The 15,787-nt window shown below is 42.4% G+C and overlaps 1 protein-coding gene across 1 annotated transcript in view; it reads right to left on the bottom strand.

Annotated features, from left to right (window-relative positions):
• LOC127526759 (uncharacterized) overlaps positions 1-15,787 on the bottom strand; it is an 83,071-nt gene that overhangs the window by 49,107 nt on the left and 18,177 nt on the right. The window contains exon 6 of the mRNA XM_051923456.1: positions 8,625-8,766. Coding sequence (XP_051779416.1) covers positions 8,625-8,766 — 142 coding nt within the window. The remainder of the gene's footprint in view (positions 1-8,624; positions 8,767-15,787) is intronic.

Raw genomic sequence — 15,787 nt, 5'->3', positions numbered from 1 at the left:
CATGATAAGGGCCAAAAAGTTTCAAACAAAGCAACACAAACGGAACACTCGTGCTGCGCGCAACCAAAGTAGTTCACCAACTCTCTCACTCATATGCCGCGTTACTGCGTATTCTTCTGCTGCGCGCCACCAAACTAGTTCGCCCACATAGTCTGTAAGTACGACGCTAACGGCGTAAGCTGAAACACTCACGTCTCAATTTTTTAAAGCTGTTATGGGAGTGAGCGTTGTAAAATCGAAACGTCATATGTCGAGACGTTGTAACCCGAGGACCCCCTGTAACTGTCAATGTTTGTGTCAGGGGAAATGTGGCAGTCACTAAAGCTGAGACTGTCAATCTACCCTCTAATGTTCAAGCAACAGAAAAAATATTATAAGAAAAGCACGGAGACACAATTCTACTGTCTCACAACGTCGGGCTGTGTGTTGGTGACTGTTTCAAAACCCATCACACAAAAGACACTCTCAACATTCTTTTCTTATTGTATTTAAGGTGATTTTTTTTGGTATTGACATGTTTTACAATAACAAAAATCATCATTTTCAGCTTCGTTTTCGTTACGTTTTCTAGGGTTCAACATAGTGCTGGGCGGTATACCGGTTCATACTGAAAACCGTTTTTTATTTTTTTTATGATATGGATTTTTCTTATACCGCAACACCGGTTTAAATTGCCTAAACGACGTTCGGAATGTGGCACGGCGGGAAACTGTTCAAGTGGGGACCTTTTTCACTGCTACACCGCTAAACACAGATTTGTTGCACTAGGGCTCTTTTTCACTGCTACACCACCAAATAGTGGGCGGTAGCATAGGAATGCTGCGTGGTGAAAATGGACAGAGAGCCTGGAGATACTTTAGTTTTAAAAGGTCAGATGTGTAAATACTGTTTCTATACTACTGGATAATACTGCAAGCCAAGTTGTGCTTGTTTTATTTGTTTTCAATACAGTGTAATGTACCTGGGTACTGTGTAATAGTGTGACAACATGTTTTCAAACCCCGTCATAAGTTATATAGCACATTAAATGCTTTGTGTTAAGTGATTCTTAAACTGACTTCTTCTTGCACTAAGAGGAGGCGCCGGCAGCAATCACCGCACAGAATACATTCACTTCATGATCTTCCTGCTCTCTGAACATTTAGAATGCTAAGATAAATACTTGATATAATTTTCATGGTGAAATGCATTAAAGCATGCATTAATCATATGGGGGCACGGCGGAGTGCCTGCCTTGCATTTGCATGTTGTTCTGGTGGGTTTACTCGGCGCTTCAGTTTCTTTTCAAAGTCATGTAGGATGTGGGGTTTTGTTGTGCTATATTGACCCTGCTAGTGTATGTTTTGCTTGTATTCATCCTTCGATGGGTGCAACTCTGAATGGATGGCATAATTAAACATGTATAACGAAGATATTTTTAAAGTTCTGAACACTCCGTGGGCTAAGTTGATAACTAGTTTTAATTTCACAAAGACGTTTATCGTGTGGTGATTGGTTATGTGGAGAAAGAAAAAGAACGGATAGGAACTGGGGTTTTGGTACGTCAGATAGAGACAGCACGCGTGCAATAAAGAAAGCCCGCTCAGAGGAACATGCATTGAATTCTGTGTTCGTGTCTCCGACCAGCAGATCACAAACCCAACATTTACACAATATTTAAGTTAAACCTTAGCTATTCATACATCCAGTTTTTTGGAGCCTCGTCACACCTGCCATAAAGGTCTCTACACCTGGGGACACCTTACTGCCAGGGAGCAGCACTACCGCCTCACTACCGTGCTTGTTTAATACCTGCTTTAATGCATTTCATCATGAAAATGATATCAAGTATTTATCTTAGCATTCTAAATTTTTAGAGAGCAGGAATACCATGAAATGAATGGATTCTGTGCGGTGATTGCTGCCTCCTCTTAGTGCATAGGAAGTCAGTTTAAGAAGCATAGTGATTAACAACTGGGTCGGGGAACACAACACAAAGCATTTAATGGGCTGCGTTAACTTATGACGGGGTTTGAGAAAATCAAGTAAATTAAACATTGATTTTAGGATGAAGTTTAGTTTATGACATTCTACTTTAATTATGAAGTAAACTATGAAAATAAAGTGGAAATGTTGACTTTAATCTTGACATAAGCGTCAAAATTAAAGTGGAAGTGTCGAGAATAAAGTCAGCATGTCGACTTTATTCTTGACATATACCGGTAGTTTGTTTTTTTTCTTCCCTCTTTACTGTATTTTTTTTTCTTCACCGTGGCCCTAATGCACTTCCGTAGGGCTATACCACAAATAGCATTATACAGTAAATGCAAGTTGCAGTTATTTTATTTATGTTTATAGCTTAGCTCGAAGCAAGGTCCATATTAATGCAGTTTGCCTAAATGATGGTACAGTTGGTAAGGATGTCATCACAAAGTTGTACTTGTTTTATTTTATTTTATTTTAATTTGGTGAATACTGTGTAATGCACCTGAGCTTGAAGTCTTGAAGTAATAGTGCAGCTATCAGTAATAATACTATTATTTGTTTTATTGTTATTATTTATTAGTTTAAATATTATGCAGTTTATTGACGGAAAAGTTGTTGAAAAAGTCACTTTAATGTGTCAGTGGACAGAGATAGTTAACATTAACAAAGTGTAGTTGGTTCACAAAAAATATTTACTATTTATTACTTTTCTAAGACGTGTTCAGTGCAATACAAGTTTTGACAAGCACCTCTGGATATTTTACTAAGTCTAAATGCCTCTTTGGATGGTTGAAAATATGTTGTCAAAATCATAGTTTAAGTTTTTGCAAAATTTGTTCAATAAAAAGGTTCTATATTTTGACTGCAACTGTCATGCAATGTGATTCCTTCTCTTCATTAGTGTCACCCCCTTGAAAACTATCACTTTATGGGGCCATGCAAACCTGGATTAATACTTGTGTGCACATTAAAATGATTTTTTTATACAATGTACATTCTCATAACAGTCTAACAGGTTATTCTTAGCCAGTCTACTGCAGTAATTGCAGTGGAAAATGTGGTTAACATCCACTCATGCATGGGGAAAAAAAATACCGTCCAATACCGTGAAACCGGGATAATTTAGAAAAATACCGTGATATAGAATTTTGGTCATACCGCCCACCCCTAGTTCAACATTATGCTAAACAGGTTCAGTAATTCCAAAATCCTAACAGCCCTGAAACGCTGATCCAAAAGAGCAACAATACCAAGAAACAAAGAGAAAATGTAAACAAACACTGGTTTATTTGGACTTTGGAAATGTATTTTTACAGCATACAGTAAGAGTTGTGGTACCTGGTGGGGGTTCATGCCCGGCCAGGATGCCCAGGAGGACCGGAGGAGGGCTTGTGCCTCCTCCAGAACACGAGAGGGCATCCTCCCTGGTTGCTGTGGGGGCCACGGGTACAGAGCTTGGAAGCTCAACCCTGTAGGGGCCCGTGGTCACCGCCAGGGGACGCTCCAATGCCTTGGGAGCCCTGGACCTCAGTACTTCCGCCACACCCAGAAGTGCTGGGGGGAAGAGGATTGGGGACACCCGGTGGACTTCCGGTTACACCGCTAGAGCTTCTGCCACACAGGGGTGTGGCTACAGAAGCCTCAGGATGCACCTGGAGTCTTTCTGGGGTGTATAAAAGGGGCCGCCTCCCTCCAGCCAGGGGCAAGAGTCGGGTGGAAGAGGATGAAGCTTGGTGAAGAGGAGTGGAGGCGGACCAGAGACTTGGAGAAGGCATTGTGTTGTGGCCAGGACTTAAGGGGTGATTGGTGCTGAGGCACTGGGAATGTGCACTGTAATGGATGAGAATAATGTAAATAAACGTGTATTGGGTGATAACATCTTGTCTACCTGTCTGTGTCCAGGCTGTTCCCCACAGAGTTCACATTCAAAATACTGAATGTGGAGAAATGTTCTGTCATGCAGAAAATTACGAAGACTTTTACGGGGATGAATATGTGTGTATGCTGCTGTGCCAGAGTGACAAAACACAAAGCCAAAGAAATGGTTCCCAGAGTCCTTACACCTCCTTGTAGGAGACTGTGACGGTGCGGGTCCTACTCCTTGCTCCCTCTTCCAGTTTTGGAAGACCCGACACCATCGATAACGAAATCGAATGAGCTGACAGATGGGGACAAATCACGCTAAGCAACGGGATGGTGCAACAGTAACAATAAAAAAATCAAAACACTTTGTGTCCAAAAGAAACTGCAGCGCTCCATAGATCCATAAATACAGTGAAAAATCCAAATGTTTTAAACCAGGCTAAAAACGAGACTAAAGACCACCAGTCACTGGGTCAAACGAGTCCAACTCCTTCTGAGTCTTTCAGCTCACTCATTGCTTGTTCAGCTGGAGTGACTTCAGCAACCGCGGTCCTCTCCATCCCGACCCCCAGTCTTGGCTGCCTCCGTTGGCGTCTGCCAGACCGCTCGGGATCGGTTGTCCCACTACTCAGCACAATCAGTGGGTACGATCCATCCCTTAGAGCACCAGTCTGTCGCGGGACCCCTGACCGTGCAATCTTCTCACTTTTGCTAGCCAGCTGGTTCGTCCTTTCTCTGCCCCAATACCGCACTCTTCTTCTCCAAGCCTTTCTTACTCTTTCGTTCGTCCTCTTTCGTTTTTTCTCATTTCCTATGCTGGTCCGTATTAATATAGCTCCGTGGGTGAAGCGTCTCAATCACGCACCGCAGGAAGCCGATGAAGCAATTGAGAAAGATCTTACCTTCATGTGCAGGTGCCTCTCGCCCCAATTACCTCATCAACTCCCCGCAGATGCGCAAGTGCGCCCACGGAGACTGACATGGCCAATGGATTATTTAAAAACCAGCCATTCGTTCGGAGCCACGGACCTGCTATATCACAGAAACTGGAAGTGATGTTTTACACCTAACTATTCTAGAACATTTGATTGGCATTTATAAAAAGTTTTTGGTCAAGAACAGGGGCCTCATGTATAAACGGTGCGTACGCACAGAAATGTTGCGTAAGAACGTCTCCACATTGAAATCGCGATGTATAAAACCTACACTTGGCGTAAAGCAACATACCCTGCCCTACGCAATTTCTCCATTCGGTTTTGCAGACTGGCGGCACCCAGCGTCAAAGCAGTGCTACTGTTCCTGTGTGGTTACCCTTTTCTTAGATCCACATCCACATTTATCAAATACACTGAAATTAACCGCATATCGTTCATAATTTTAATGCATCTGATTGTAATTAACCTGTAACAATATAATGGTCCACAGAATGGTCAAACTGTTCTAAATATCATAACTGCTTTAGCGTTGTTACTCTCACTTCACCTTCTTCTTCTGTCAGCTGCTTCCATTAGGGGTTGCCACAGCGGATCATCTTTTTCCATATTACTCTCACTGCACCATTCGGAGTATTTATATCACTGTATCTGAGTGTGAATCACAGATCTACAGCAGCTGATCGGAAAGAGAATTATTGGTATACAGCACTCGCTGCCTCAGCCATTTGCTATTTGAACTGCTCTCATCCGACCAACGCTTCACAGCCTTTCCTGTTCGGACCTCGTGGTTCACAAACAGTTTCATCCCAAGAATTCTAAACACACTCAATCAGTCCATTAATTGCTCCTTGTAGAACTGTTTGTACTTGCAAGTTACCGTGAGGTAATTGTACTTATGGTACAGTTATAATATTGCACAACCTGAGCCACTTTATAAAGCGCGTATTTACATATGATGACGATAACATTTTTAAGATGAAATGCAGCAAAATATGTTGATTATGTTATACAGATAAAACTTTAACTACACGGTGCCGCAGCGCTAGCGAGCTTGAGCTTCGTTCACGGTTTGTTCCTACCTCGCGCTGTATTCATGCTGTGGCTGGCGCGACACTGGAAGGATAGATGGATAGAATAATTAAACATTACGAAGATATTTCAATGTTCCTTAAAGGTTTTGAAGAATCGCCGTTCTAAGCTTACAAATGGCTTAACGTCTATTACAGAGCTGATTGTGTGGCGATTGGGTATTTGGAGAAAGAAAAGTAAGGACAGGAATTGGGGGTTAGTACGTTTTGAAAAAGACAGTACTTCTGTAATAAAGCATTTCATTGAGGGTCGCACATGGCGCAGCAAGCATCTTGTGTAAGACATGAACAATCACTGCGCCACCGTGTTCCCATGTTTAATAACATGCTTTAACTCCTATCATCATGAAAATGATATCACGTATACATCTCAGTATTTTAATTACTCAGAGAGCTGTAATATTACGAATGTAATGGATTCTGTGTCCTGTCGGAGGAAGAGCACGTAGTGATTCACACACACAGAGCACATAGAAGATCAAATACACAACAAAGCATTTAACGTGCTACTTTAGTTACGGTGGGATTTGAGAAACTAGTAAATTAAACGATTTTAAGATGAAGTTTATGATGTTCTACTTTAATGGCAAAATAAACTACGTGATTAAAGTGGAAATTTCGAGAATAAAGTTGACATTTTGTGCTTTTTTCACAGTGTGTCTTTTTTTTCACTGTACCCTAATAATCTTTTATATGACACTCAGACGGTGGGCTATGTCTCGCCTTATCACAGCGAATTTGATATCTGACAACTTCTTTTTTATTTCGGGCACTGTGCGACTTCGTGAACTTGAGCTTTCGAGTTTCTCCGACACGCTATGTCACTCAATCAGCTTCCTTTTGTTACTTATATAACTGTTTAAACCAAAAATTGTACATTTTTCTTTGCCTTCATTTGGTATTCGCTGAAATTCTTCTATTTTTCCTCGTACTTTTGCCATTGCCTTTTCACAGAACGCTGGGCTTAAGGGCTATTTATATTGATTTGCATATTCAAAGGGGTGTAATTCTGGGAGGAGTTGGGGCAGGACAGCAGGCGCGTGCACGTGTGTTTATTTCCACACTGAGCGGGATTTATGTAGCAGAAGAACACGGAAGTTGGCGAACACACAGATTCCTGCATCCGGATTTTTCTGTGCGTAAGCACATTTCGGCTTTGCTGCTTACGTCATGTTATAGTGCGAATTCTACGCACGGCGTTATGCATGAGGCCCCAGGACATTGTGAGGTAGGCGTGGCCAACTTTTATAGGTAAAAGGAATTGGCATCACAAGAGTAACGGCTCAAGCAGAAGGCAACAAAATGGCTCGGCCATTTGTCAAGACTAGACAAAATTTTGTCTATCATGATTCCTGGTTTTCAATCGCTAGTATTTTATTCACCTTATTAGAAGGACATGTGTCTTTGTATCTGTGTGTCCAATGATCCAACAGATATCCAACAGATGGAGCATCACAAGCATTAGCACTGCTTTTACAAATCTCATACCAAATGGCAAATAACAGAGACATAGCAACTGGGTGGACAACTTTGCACTGCAAATGTTAACGTTGAAATTGTCCAATAGAGAGTAACTGCTGGACCGACAAGAAATCATACATCCATCCATTTTCCAATCCGCTGAATCCGAACACAAGGTCATGCTGGAGCCAATCCCAGCCAACACAGGGCACAAGGCAGGGAACCAATCCCGAGTAGGGCACCAACCCACCGCAGGACACACACACTAGGGCCAATTTAGAATCGCCAATCGACCTAACCTGCATGTCTTTGGACTGTGGGAGGATACCGGAGTACCTGCAGGAAACCCTCACAGACACGGGGAGAACATGCAAACTCCATGCAGGGAGGACCCGGGAAGCAAACCCGGGTCTCCTAACTGCAAGGCAGCAGCGCTACCACTGCGCCACCGTGCCGCCCACAAGAAATCATTTTTATTATAATAATGAAAAAACGAGTGTCCGTGGGTCTGTTTATCTGTGGGTCTCTGTTATATGCCATTTTGTATGGGTGCTAATGTTTGTGAAACACCATCTGTTGGAGTGCCATACAGGTGTATTGCTGTTGGTATAAAGGACCCCCAATTGCGTTTCTTGCCACACTTCTGCTGAAAATTTCGTCCTCAGTGTTGGTGTGTCAGAGTGAGGATGTGCAGCATTGTTTATGATGGCACTCAGTTCTGTTTTCATTCTCTGCTCTTCTACTACCTCCAGGGTTTCCAGAGTGTGTCCCTTTTAATTAGCTTATTGATTTGGTGGAACTCTCTTGAAGTGATGATACCAGCCCAGCACACAACACTGGCCAAAAGAGCTGTTGAAAATGTGAAGGATGTCACAATTAGAGGAACGCAGACTGCTCTGCCCTTTTCTTCTCTAGTTCTTATGTGTCATAAGATCAGTCCCACCTATCATTAATGTGGACCCCAAATTTACGTGAAGAAATAACCACCATCACTGAAAAAAGAAGGTGGATTAGGACCCCATTTATCCTCAGTGTACAATAGTGTCATCTTGGAGCTTCCCTGAACATCTCACTCATGAATGAGTTTTATCCATCATGTGATTGATTAATGATGAGTTTGATGTTGGATTTGATGAGTCATTAACACCTTAAACACCCAGGAATCAGCCATTTCCACCAAGAACTGAGAAAGCCACTTAGATAAGCAGCAAAACATTTTTGAACAGACGCTCAGGTGACCGGAACGTTACATGGAAATGTTCAATATGAGTAGTGACTTTAATAAAAAGAAAAAAGCCTATGCCCGAAGTACCTTGCATATGACGCTTGTGCTTTTACACCAAACTGAAAGTCGTTGCCAACGGATGCTTTTTTCATCTCCCCGTGTTCAGGCGTTGGATACAAAAACCGAGGTCTGTATTCTCCAAAAGTGCAGGAAGGCACAGGGGTAGAAACTGGAAAACAGGAACAGGAAAAAAAAATGAAAATGTTGACAAAGTGAAATATCTGGGTATGTGGTCGTTGAAATGGATCTCTTATGAGATCAGGATACAGCCAAGTTCTTTTTGCTTCATTAAACTTCAATTGTTTCTTTCTACCAGCCCTTGAGTTTCTGAGAGTTTTAACACCATCCTTGAAGTGACTAGCCAATCCCTCTGACAGACACTAGATGGTGTCTGTTGTTCATCAGATTTGCTTTACCTCAAGATGACGGACATTGTGGGTCATGTCATAGTGACAAGGACCTCACTCACTGTGTGTAGTGTCTGCATGTCCTGCTTTACACTCTATGCACCCCGGGATTGCTTCTGGCATCACGTGGCTTTATTTTGAGATTAAAACTTGATAGCTCTATTAGATTTTTTAGATTAGATTAAGTTTATCTCTTGGAATTCTAAGCAGACCCTTATTTGAAGATCTAAGATTACGATTTGGAGTGGAAGGTGAAAGACATTCTAAAATATAGCAATATTTAGATAGATTACATTAGATAGCTCTATTATTTATCTATTTTATTTTTGTAAGATATTTAAGCAAGAGGAGCTAATGTGATGTGCATACACTCCATGGACACCTCGGTTTATAAAGTAGGAGTCCCATACATTAAATGTCTAACTCCGGTCCTGGTGGGCCGCTGACAACTTCTGAATATAAATTGTGGAGGGCAGTGATGGGCAGGTGGCCCCGCCTCTTGGTTTCCCACCCAAAAAACACAAGGCACATAACAAAGGCAACAGTAATACAGCAAAATCAGAAACAAGTAACAATGCAAATAATTAACAAAAGTAAGAACGAACATAAGGGACTTGAACCCCAACCAGGAGAGGAGCTTTATAGATAGATAGATAAATAGATAGGAAAGGCACTATATAATGATGGATAGATAGACTGATTGATTTAAGGCAGTACTGTATAACACAGACAGATAGATAGATAGGAAAGGCACTATATAATGATGGATAGATAGACTAATTGATTTAAGGCAGTACTGTATAACACACACAGACAGACAGACAGACAGACAGACAGACAGACAGACAGACAGACAGACAGACAGATAGATAGATAGATAGATAGATAGATAGATAGATAGATAGATAGATAGATAGATAGATAGATAGATAATTTATTAATCCCAAGGGGAAATTCACATACTTCAGCAGCAGCATACTGATACAAAAAACAATATTAAATTAAAGATTGATAACAATCTGGTTAAAAACAGACAATAACTTTTATAACACACTGGTTAGACCTTATCTGGAGTATAAATACTGCTTATGGTTTACAAAGCCTTCAATAATCTCACTCCATCCTATATTTCAAAATGCCTCTCGCCGTACACTCCAAAACGTAACCCTAGATCTTCAAATGAGGGTCTGCTTAGAATTCCAAGAGATAAACTTAAAAGAAGTGGTGAGGCGGCCTTCTGCTGTTATGCACCTAAAATCTGGAATAGCTGACCGATAGAAATTCACCAGGCTAATACAATTGCAGGCGGAGTGGTGGCCCTGAGGCTATGGATCTGCACTGGCAATCGGAAGGTTGCCGGTTCGAATCCCTTAAATGCCAATAGGGACTCTGCTCTGTTAGGCCCTTAACCTGCAATTGCTGAGCGCTTTGAGTAGTGAGAAAAGCGCTATATAAATGCAAAGAATTATTATTATTATCTGCGGTGGGTTGGCACCCTGCCCGGGATTGGTTCTTGCCTTGTGCCCTGTATTGGCTGGGATTGGCTCCAGCAGACCCTCGTGACCCTGTGTTCGGATTCAGCGGGTTAGAAAATAGATGGATGGATGGATTATTATTATGGTGGAGCACATTAAAAAACTGCTAGAAACACATTATTATAACATGGTTTCCTCATAGCTTCATTTCATTAAGGGCGGAGTGGTGGCTCTGAGGCTAAGTATCTGTGCTGGAATCCAGAAGGTTGCCAGTTCAAATCCCCACCACTGCCAAAAGAGATCCTACTCTGCTGGGCCGTTGAGCAAGCCCCTTAACCAGTAATTGCTCCAGGGGCGCTGTACAATGGCTGACCCTGCGCTCTGACCCCAAGGGGTATGTGAAAACTAACAAACTCCTAATACAAGAAATTGTATAAGGTGACACAAAAAACAAAACCCTGATATTCTGTATATGCATTGAATCATCGTTTTTTTCATGGCTCCACAATCCGTACTAACCCCTACTTGCTCTGCTGTTCTTTTTCTGGTTTTCTGTGGTGACGATCTGCACCACCACCACCTGATCAGGGCACCATGTAGTCCCTACATTGATGGATTGAAGGCCAGAAGTCCACACGACCATCATCGCCTAATTATTCCACGTGAAGTCTGAAAACCACGAGGACTGATTGAGATCATTGATGTTAGGTAGAATGTCTAGTGGGGGCTGAAATGGAGAGATTTTGTATGGAAGAATGGTTAACAATACCTCCATCCAGAATCCAGACACTCATCAAAGGCTACAGGAGGCGTCTAGAGGCTGTTAGATTTACAAAAGGAGGCTCAGCTAAGTATTGATGTCATATCTCTGTCGGGGTGCCCACATTTATGCACCTGTCTAATTTTGTTATGATGCATATTGCATATTTTCTGTTAATCCAATGAACTTAATGTCACTGCTGAAATACTACTGTGTCCATAAGGTATCTCATATATTAAAAGGAAGTTGCTATTTTGAAAGCTCAGCCAATGATGAACAAAAATCCAAAGAATTAAGAGGGGTTCCCAAACTTTTTCATATGACTGTATATAAAATCCTAAGCCTAAAAGTGCAACGATTTTGTGCTACGATTTTATGTCACGTTTTTTGTCACACTTTACATTGGGCTTATTTTAAAACCTACATATATATGTTTGGTATCAGTCTTTTCAGAATTTAAACTTCAGAATTCAAATTATCAAACTTTAATGTGATGTTGTTAGATTTTCAGATTCTTATTCTGTTTTTAAATTATAAACTAAAAAATATCAAGAACTCACGTCCCATGAGGCGAGACTTTGTGCCAACACTTTGTGTTTCCCATAAAGAGGGGGTTTTGAAGGAGCCCCCCTCTTCACAACACGAGCGGCAGAGATGCGAAGTGGCTGGCGAGTAGCACAGGCTGGGGGGGGGGGGGGGTGTGGCGAGCGAAGCGAGCAGGGGGCGAACCCCCTAGTAACAATATAATCTATTAAAAAAGTGCAATTCATAATTCATGACAATACCAAGACAAAGTGAAATGTGATGCGGTGTCATGTGGAAATGACGTCTTCTAGAAAACGTACCCAAATTTAAAGTATACTCTGAGTCTCAATATGCAGGGTATCATAGTCATAACTCACATTGATGTCATGTCAGCCGGTTATCATTAGCGATATGTGTTTTTGTACATTAATATTCGGACTGTGGAATGTTTTCAGAGACGTATATGTACGGAATTTGAAAAGGGTTCCTCTTAGAAGCGTCTCAAATATATATACAGTGCATCCGGAAAGTATTCACAGCGCATCACTTGTTCCACCTTTTGTTATGTTACAGCCTTATTCCAAAATGGATTAAATTCATTTTTTTCCTCAGAATTCTACACACAACACCCCGTAATGACAACGTGAAAAAAGTTTACTTGAGGTTTTTGCAAATTTATTAAAAATAAAAAAACTGAGAAATCCCATGTCCATAAGTATTCACAGCCTTTGCTCAATACTTTGTTGATGCCCCTTTGGCAGCAATTACAGCCTCAAGTCTTTTTGAATATGATGCCACAAGCTTGGCACACCTATCCTTGGCCAGTTTCGCCCGTTCCTCTTTGCAGCACCTCTCAAGCTCCATCAGGTTGGATGGGAAGCGTCGGTGCACAGCCATTTTAAGATCTCTCCAGAGATGTTCAATCAGATTCAAGTCTGGGCTCTGGCTGGGCCACTCAAGGACATTCACAGAGTTGTCCTGAAGCCACTCCTTTGATATCTTGGCTGTGTACTTAGGGTCGGTGTCCTGTTGAAAGATGAACCGTCGCCCCAGTCTGAGGTCAAGAGCGCTCTGGAGCAGGTTTTCATCCAGGATGTCTCTGTACATTGCTGCAGTCATCTTTCCCTTTATCCTGACTAGTCTCCAAGTCCCTACCGCTGAAAAACATCTCCACAGCATGATGCTGCCACCACCATGCTTCACTGTAGGGATGGTGCCAGGTTTCCTCCAAACGTGACACCTGGCATTCACACCAAAGAGTTCAATCTTTGTCTCATCAGACCAGAGAATTTTCTTTCTCATTGTCTGAGAGTCCTTCAGGTGCCTTTTGACAAACTCCAGGTGGGCTGCCATGTGCCTTTTACTAAGGAGTGGCTTCCGTCTGGCCACTCTACCATACAGGCCTGATTGGTGGATTGCTGCAGAGATGGTTGTCCTTCTGGAAGGTTCTCCTCTCTCCACAGAGGACCTCTGGAGCTCTGACAAAGTGACCATCGGGTTCTTGGTCACCTCCCTTACTAAGGCCCTTCTCCCCCGATCGCTCAGTTTAGATGGTCAGCCAGCTCTAGGAAGAGTCCTGGTGGTTTTGAACTTCTTCCACTTACGGATGATGGAGACCACTGTGCTCATTGGGACCTTCAAAGCAGCAGAAATTTTTCTGTAACCTTCCCCAGATTTGTGCCTCGAGACAATCCTGTCTCGGAGGTCTACAGACAATTCCTTTGACTTCATGCTTGGTTTGTGCTCTGACATGAACTGTCAATTGTGGGACCTTCTATAGACAGGTGTGTGCCTTTCCAAATCAGGTCCAGTCAACTGAATTTACCACAGGTGGACTCCAATGAAGCGGCAGAAACATCTCAAGGATGATCAGGGGAAACAGGATGCACCTGAGCTCAATTTCGAGCTTCATGGCAAAGGCTGTGAATACTTATGTACATGTGCTTTCTCAATTTTTTTATTTTTAATAAATTTTCAAAAATCTCAAGTAAACTTTTTTCACATTGTCATTATGGGGTGTTGTGTGTAGAATTCCGAGGAAAAAAATGAATTTAATCCATTTTGAAATAAGGCTGTAACATAACGAAATGTGGAAAAAGTGATGCGCTGTGAATACTTTCCGGATGTACTGTATACTGTATATATATACTGGAGAATATAACTTGACAAATCTGCTCGAACGGGACACGCATACCTCAAAAGCAGGGCCCCCTTAGGCATGAAGTCTGGAGCGGTTACCCCACTTGCCACCCCCAAACGTCGCTCTTGAAAGCAATGCCGTTATGAAGAAAGAAAAGGAAAGATTAAAAGAGCTGAGCTTATTCAGCTTAGGCAAACAAAGATTAAAAGAACACATGACTTGTGTTTTCAAAGTATGAAGGGAGTTAGTCCAGTGGATTGAGACTGTGACGTTAAAATTAGTTCATTAACAACACAGGGATGCAGAAACTTGCTAAGTCTTTATACAGAGAATCACAGACATGTGGAATAAGTGACCAAGTAGTGTGGTGGACAGGAGGACTTTAAGGACTTTCAAAACTCAACTTGATGTTATTTTGGGAAAATTAAGTGGATAGGACAGGTGAGCTTCATTGGGCTGAATGGCCTGTTCATTTCTAGATTGTTCTAATAAAATATAAGAAAATACTGGGCATCAAGCCATTAGTTTGCATTACGGAACCATTGGAAACTACGGCAGACTCCGCCCCTTTGGAATTTTGCCCTTCAGCGCTCACATTGCAAAATTATTCAAGCAGTTGCACTATATCTTCTATGGAAGAGCCGTATATAAAAGGGTAAATCAAAAAGTAAATGCAATTTGAAAATTTCACGTTAACCAATGGATAGAAGCAGACACAATACAACACGCTGGTGATGACTTGGGGATTGTTCAAACACGCACAGCACAGCGCTCTGCTGTTAGTCTACTTGTAGCCAAGGTCAAATGAACTTGGACGATCCACTGCAGGATTGCACCATTGTTGAACAACGCGCCATAGTGAGATTTCGTTGGGCGGAGGGAGTCAAGCCTGTTGAAATTCAGCATAGGATGTTGGCTTGTGATCAGTAAGCTGTGTGGGCACTCATCTTGCATGTGTAGATCCATGGCCAATATCCAAATGTGTAGCAACAGTGGGACAACGTAATCTTCTGGTCTTCTCAGATGAAGGCATTCGGCATGTCGATCTGAGCTTGTGTGCCCGATGTTGGTGGCCAACCAGATCGAGCTTCATCAGTTACTCTTGTTCTTCCCACATTAAACCTTTCTTGCCATTCATCAAGTTTTCGTTGAGTCCTGCTATTTTCACCTCCATACTGAGCCAACATTTCAGTAGATTCCAATCCCCCTTCCCAAAGAAATCTCACTGCAGCATGTTCTTCAACAATGGTGCAATCCCACTGGGGAGCATCCATGTTCATTTGACTCTTGGCTTCAAATAGACTAACAGTAGAGCATTGCGCTGCATGTGTTGAAACTACCCACAAGCCATCACAAACATATTGTGCTGCGTCAGCTACCATCTGTTGCAGTAACATACTATGTAATTTTCAAATTGCCTTTACTTCTTGATTTAGGCAAGTAAAATCAAATGACTGCTGAGGCCCATGCCTGGATTGGACGCCCCTTCTGTACATGATCCGGGGGAACAATCATGGGCAGCATGACATCTTCCCAGGAATTCTTGGTGGCAGCCCCCCTTGGTTTCATCCGGGCCACAAGCATGGAATTTCAGGACTCCACCAGGGGGAGCTGAACGGCCTCCTGAGAGCATATGGGTGGTTCTTCTGCCACACCTGGAAGTTCTGCCGGATGCAAGTCATCAACCACCTGGAGCGCTTCCAAGTGGGCTATAAAGGGAGCCAGCAGACACTTCTCCGGGAGCCAGAGTCGGGAGGAGAGGGACTAAGCTTGCCGGAGAGGAGTGGAGGAGATAAAGAAGAGAGATTTGATTTGTGTTTATTTGAGTTTGCGCTTGTGCTTAGTGTGGGACTGTGTTGTGTCTGTGGGTACGGGGAAGACGT

The sequence above is a fragment of the Erpetoichthys calabaricus genome, chromosome 2 (genome assembly GCF_900747795.2).
Source record: "Erpetoichthys calabaricus chromosome 2, fErpCal1.3, whole genome shotgun sequence".
Classification (NCBI taxonomy): domain Eukaryota; kingdom Metazoa; phylum Chordata; class Cladistia; order Polypteriformes; family Polypteridae; genus Erpetoichthys; species Erpetoichthys calabaricus.
Note: the sequence above shows the minus strand (reverse complement) of the source record. Positions and strands in the feature narration are given on the sequence as shown.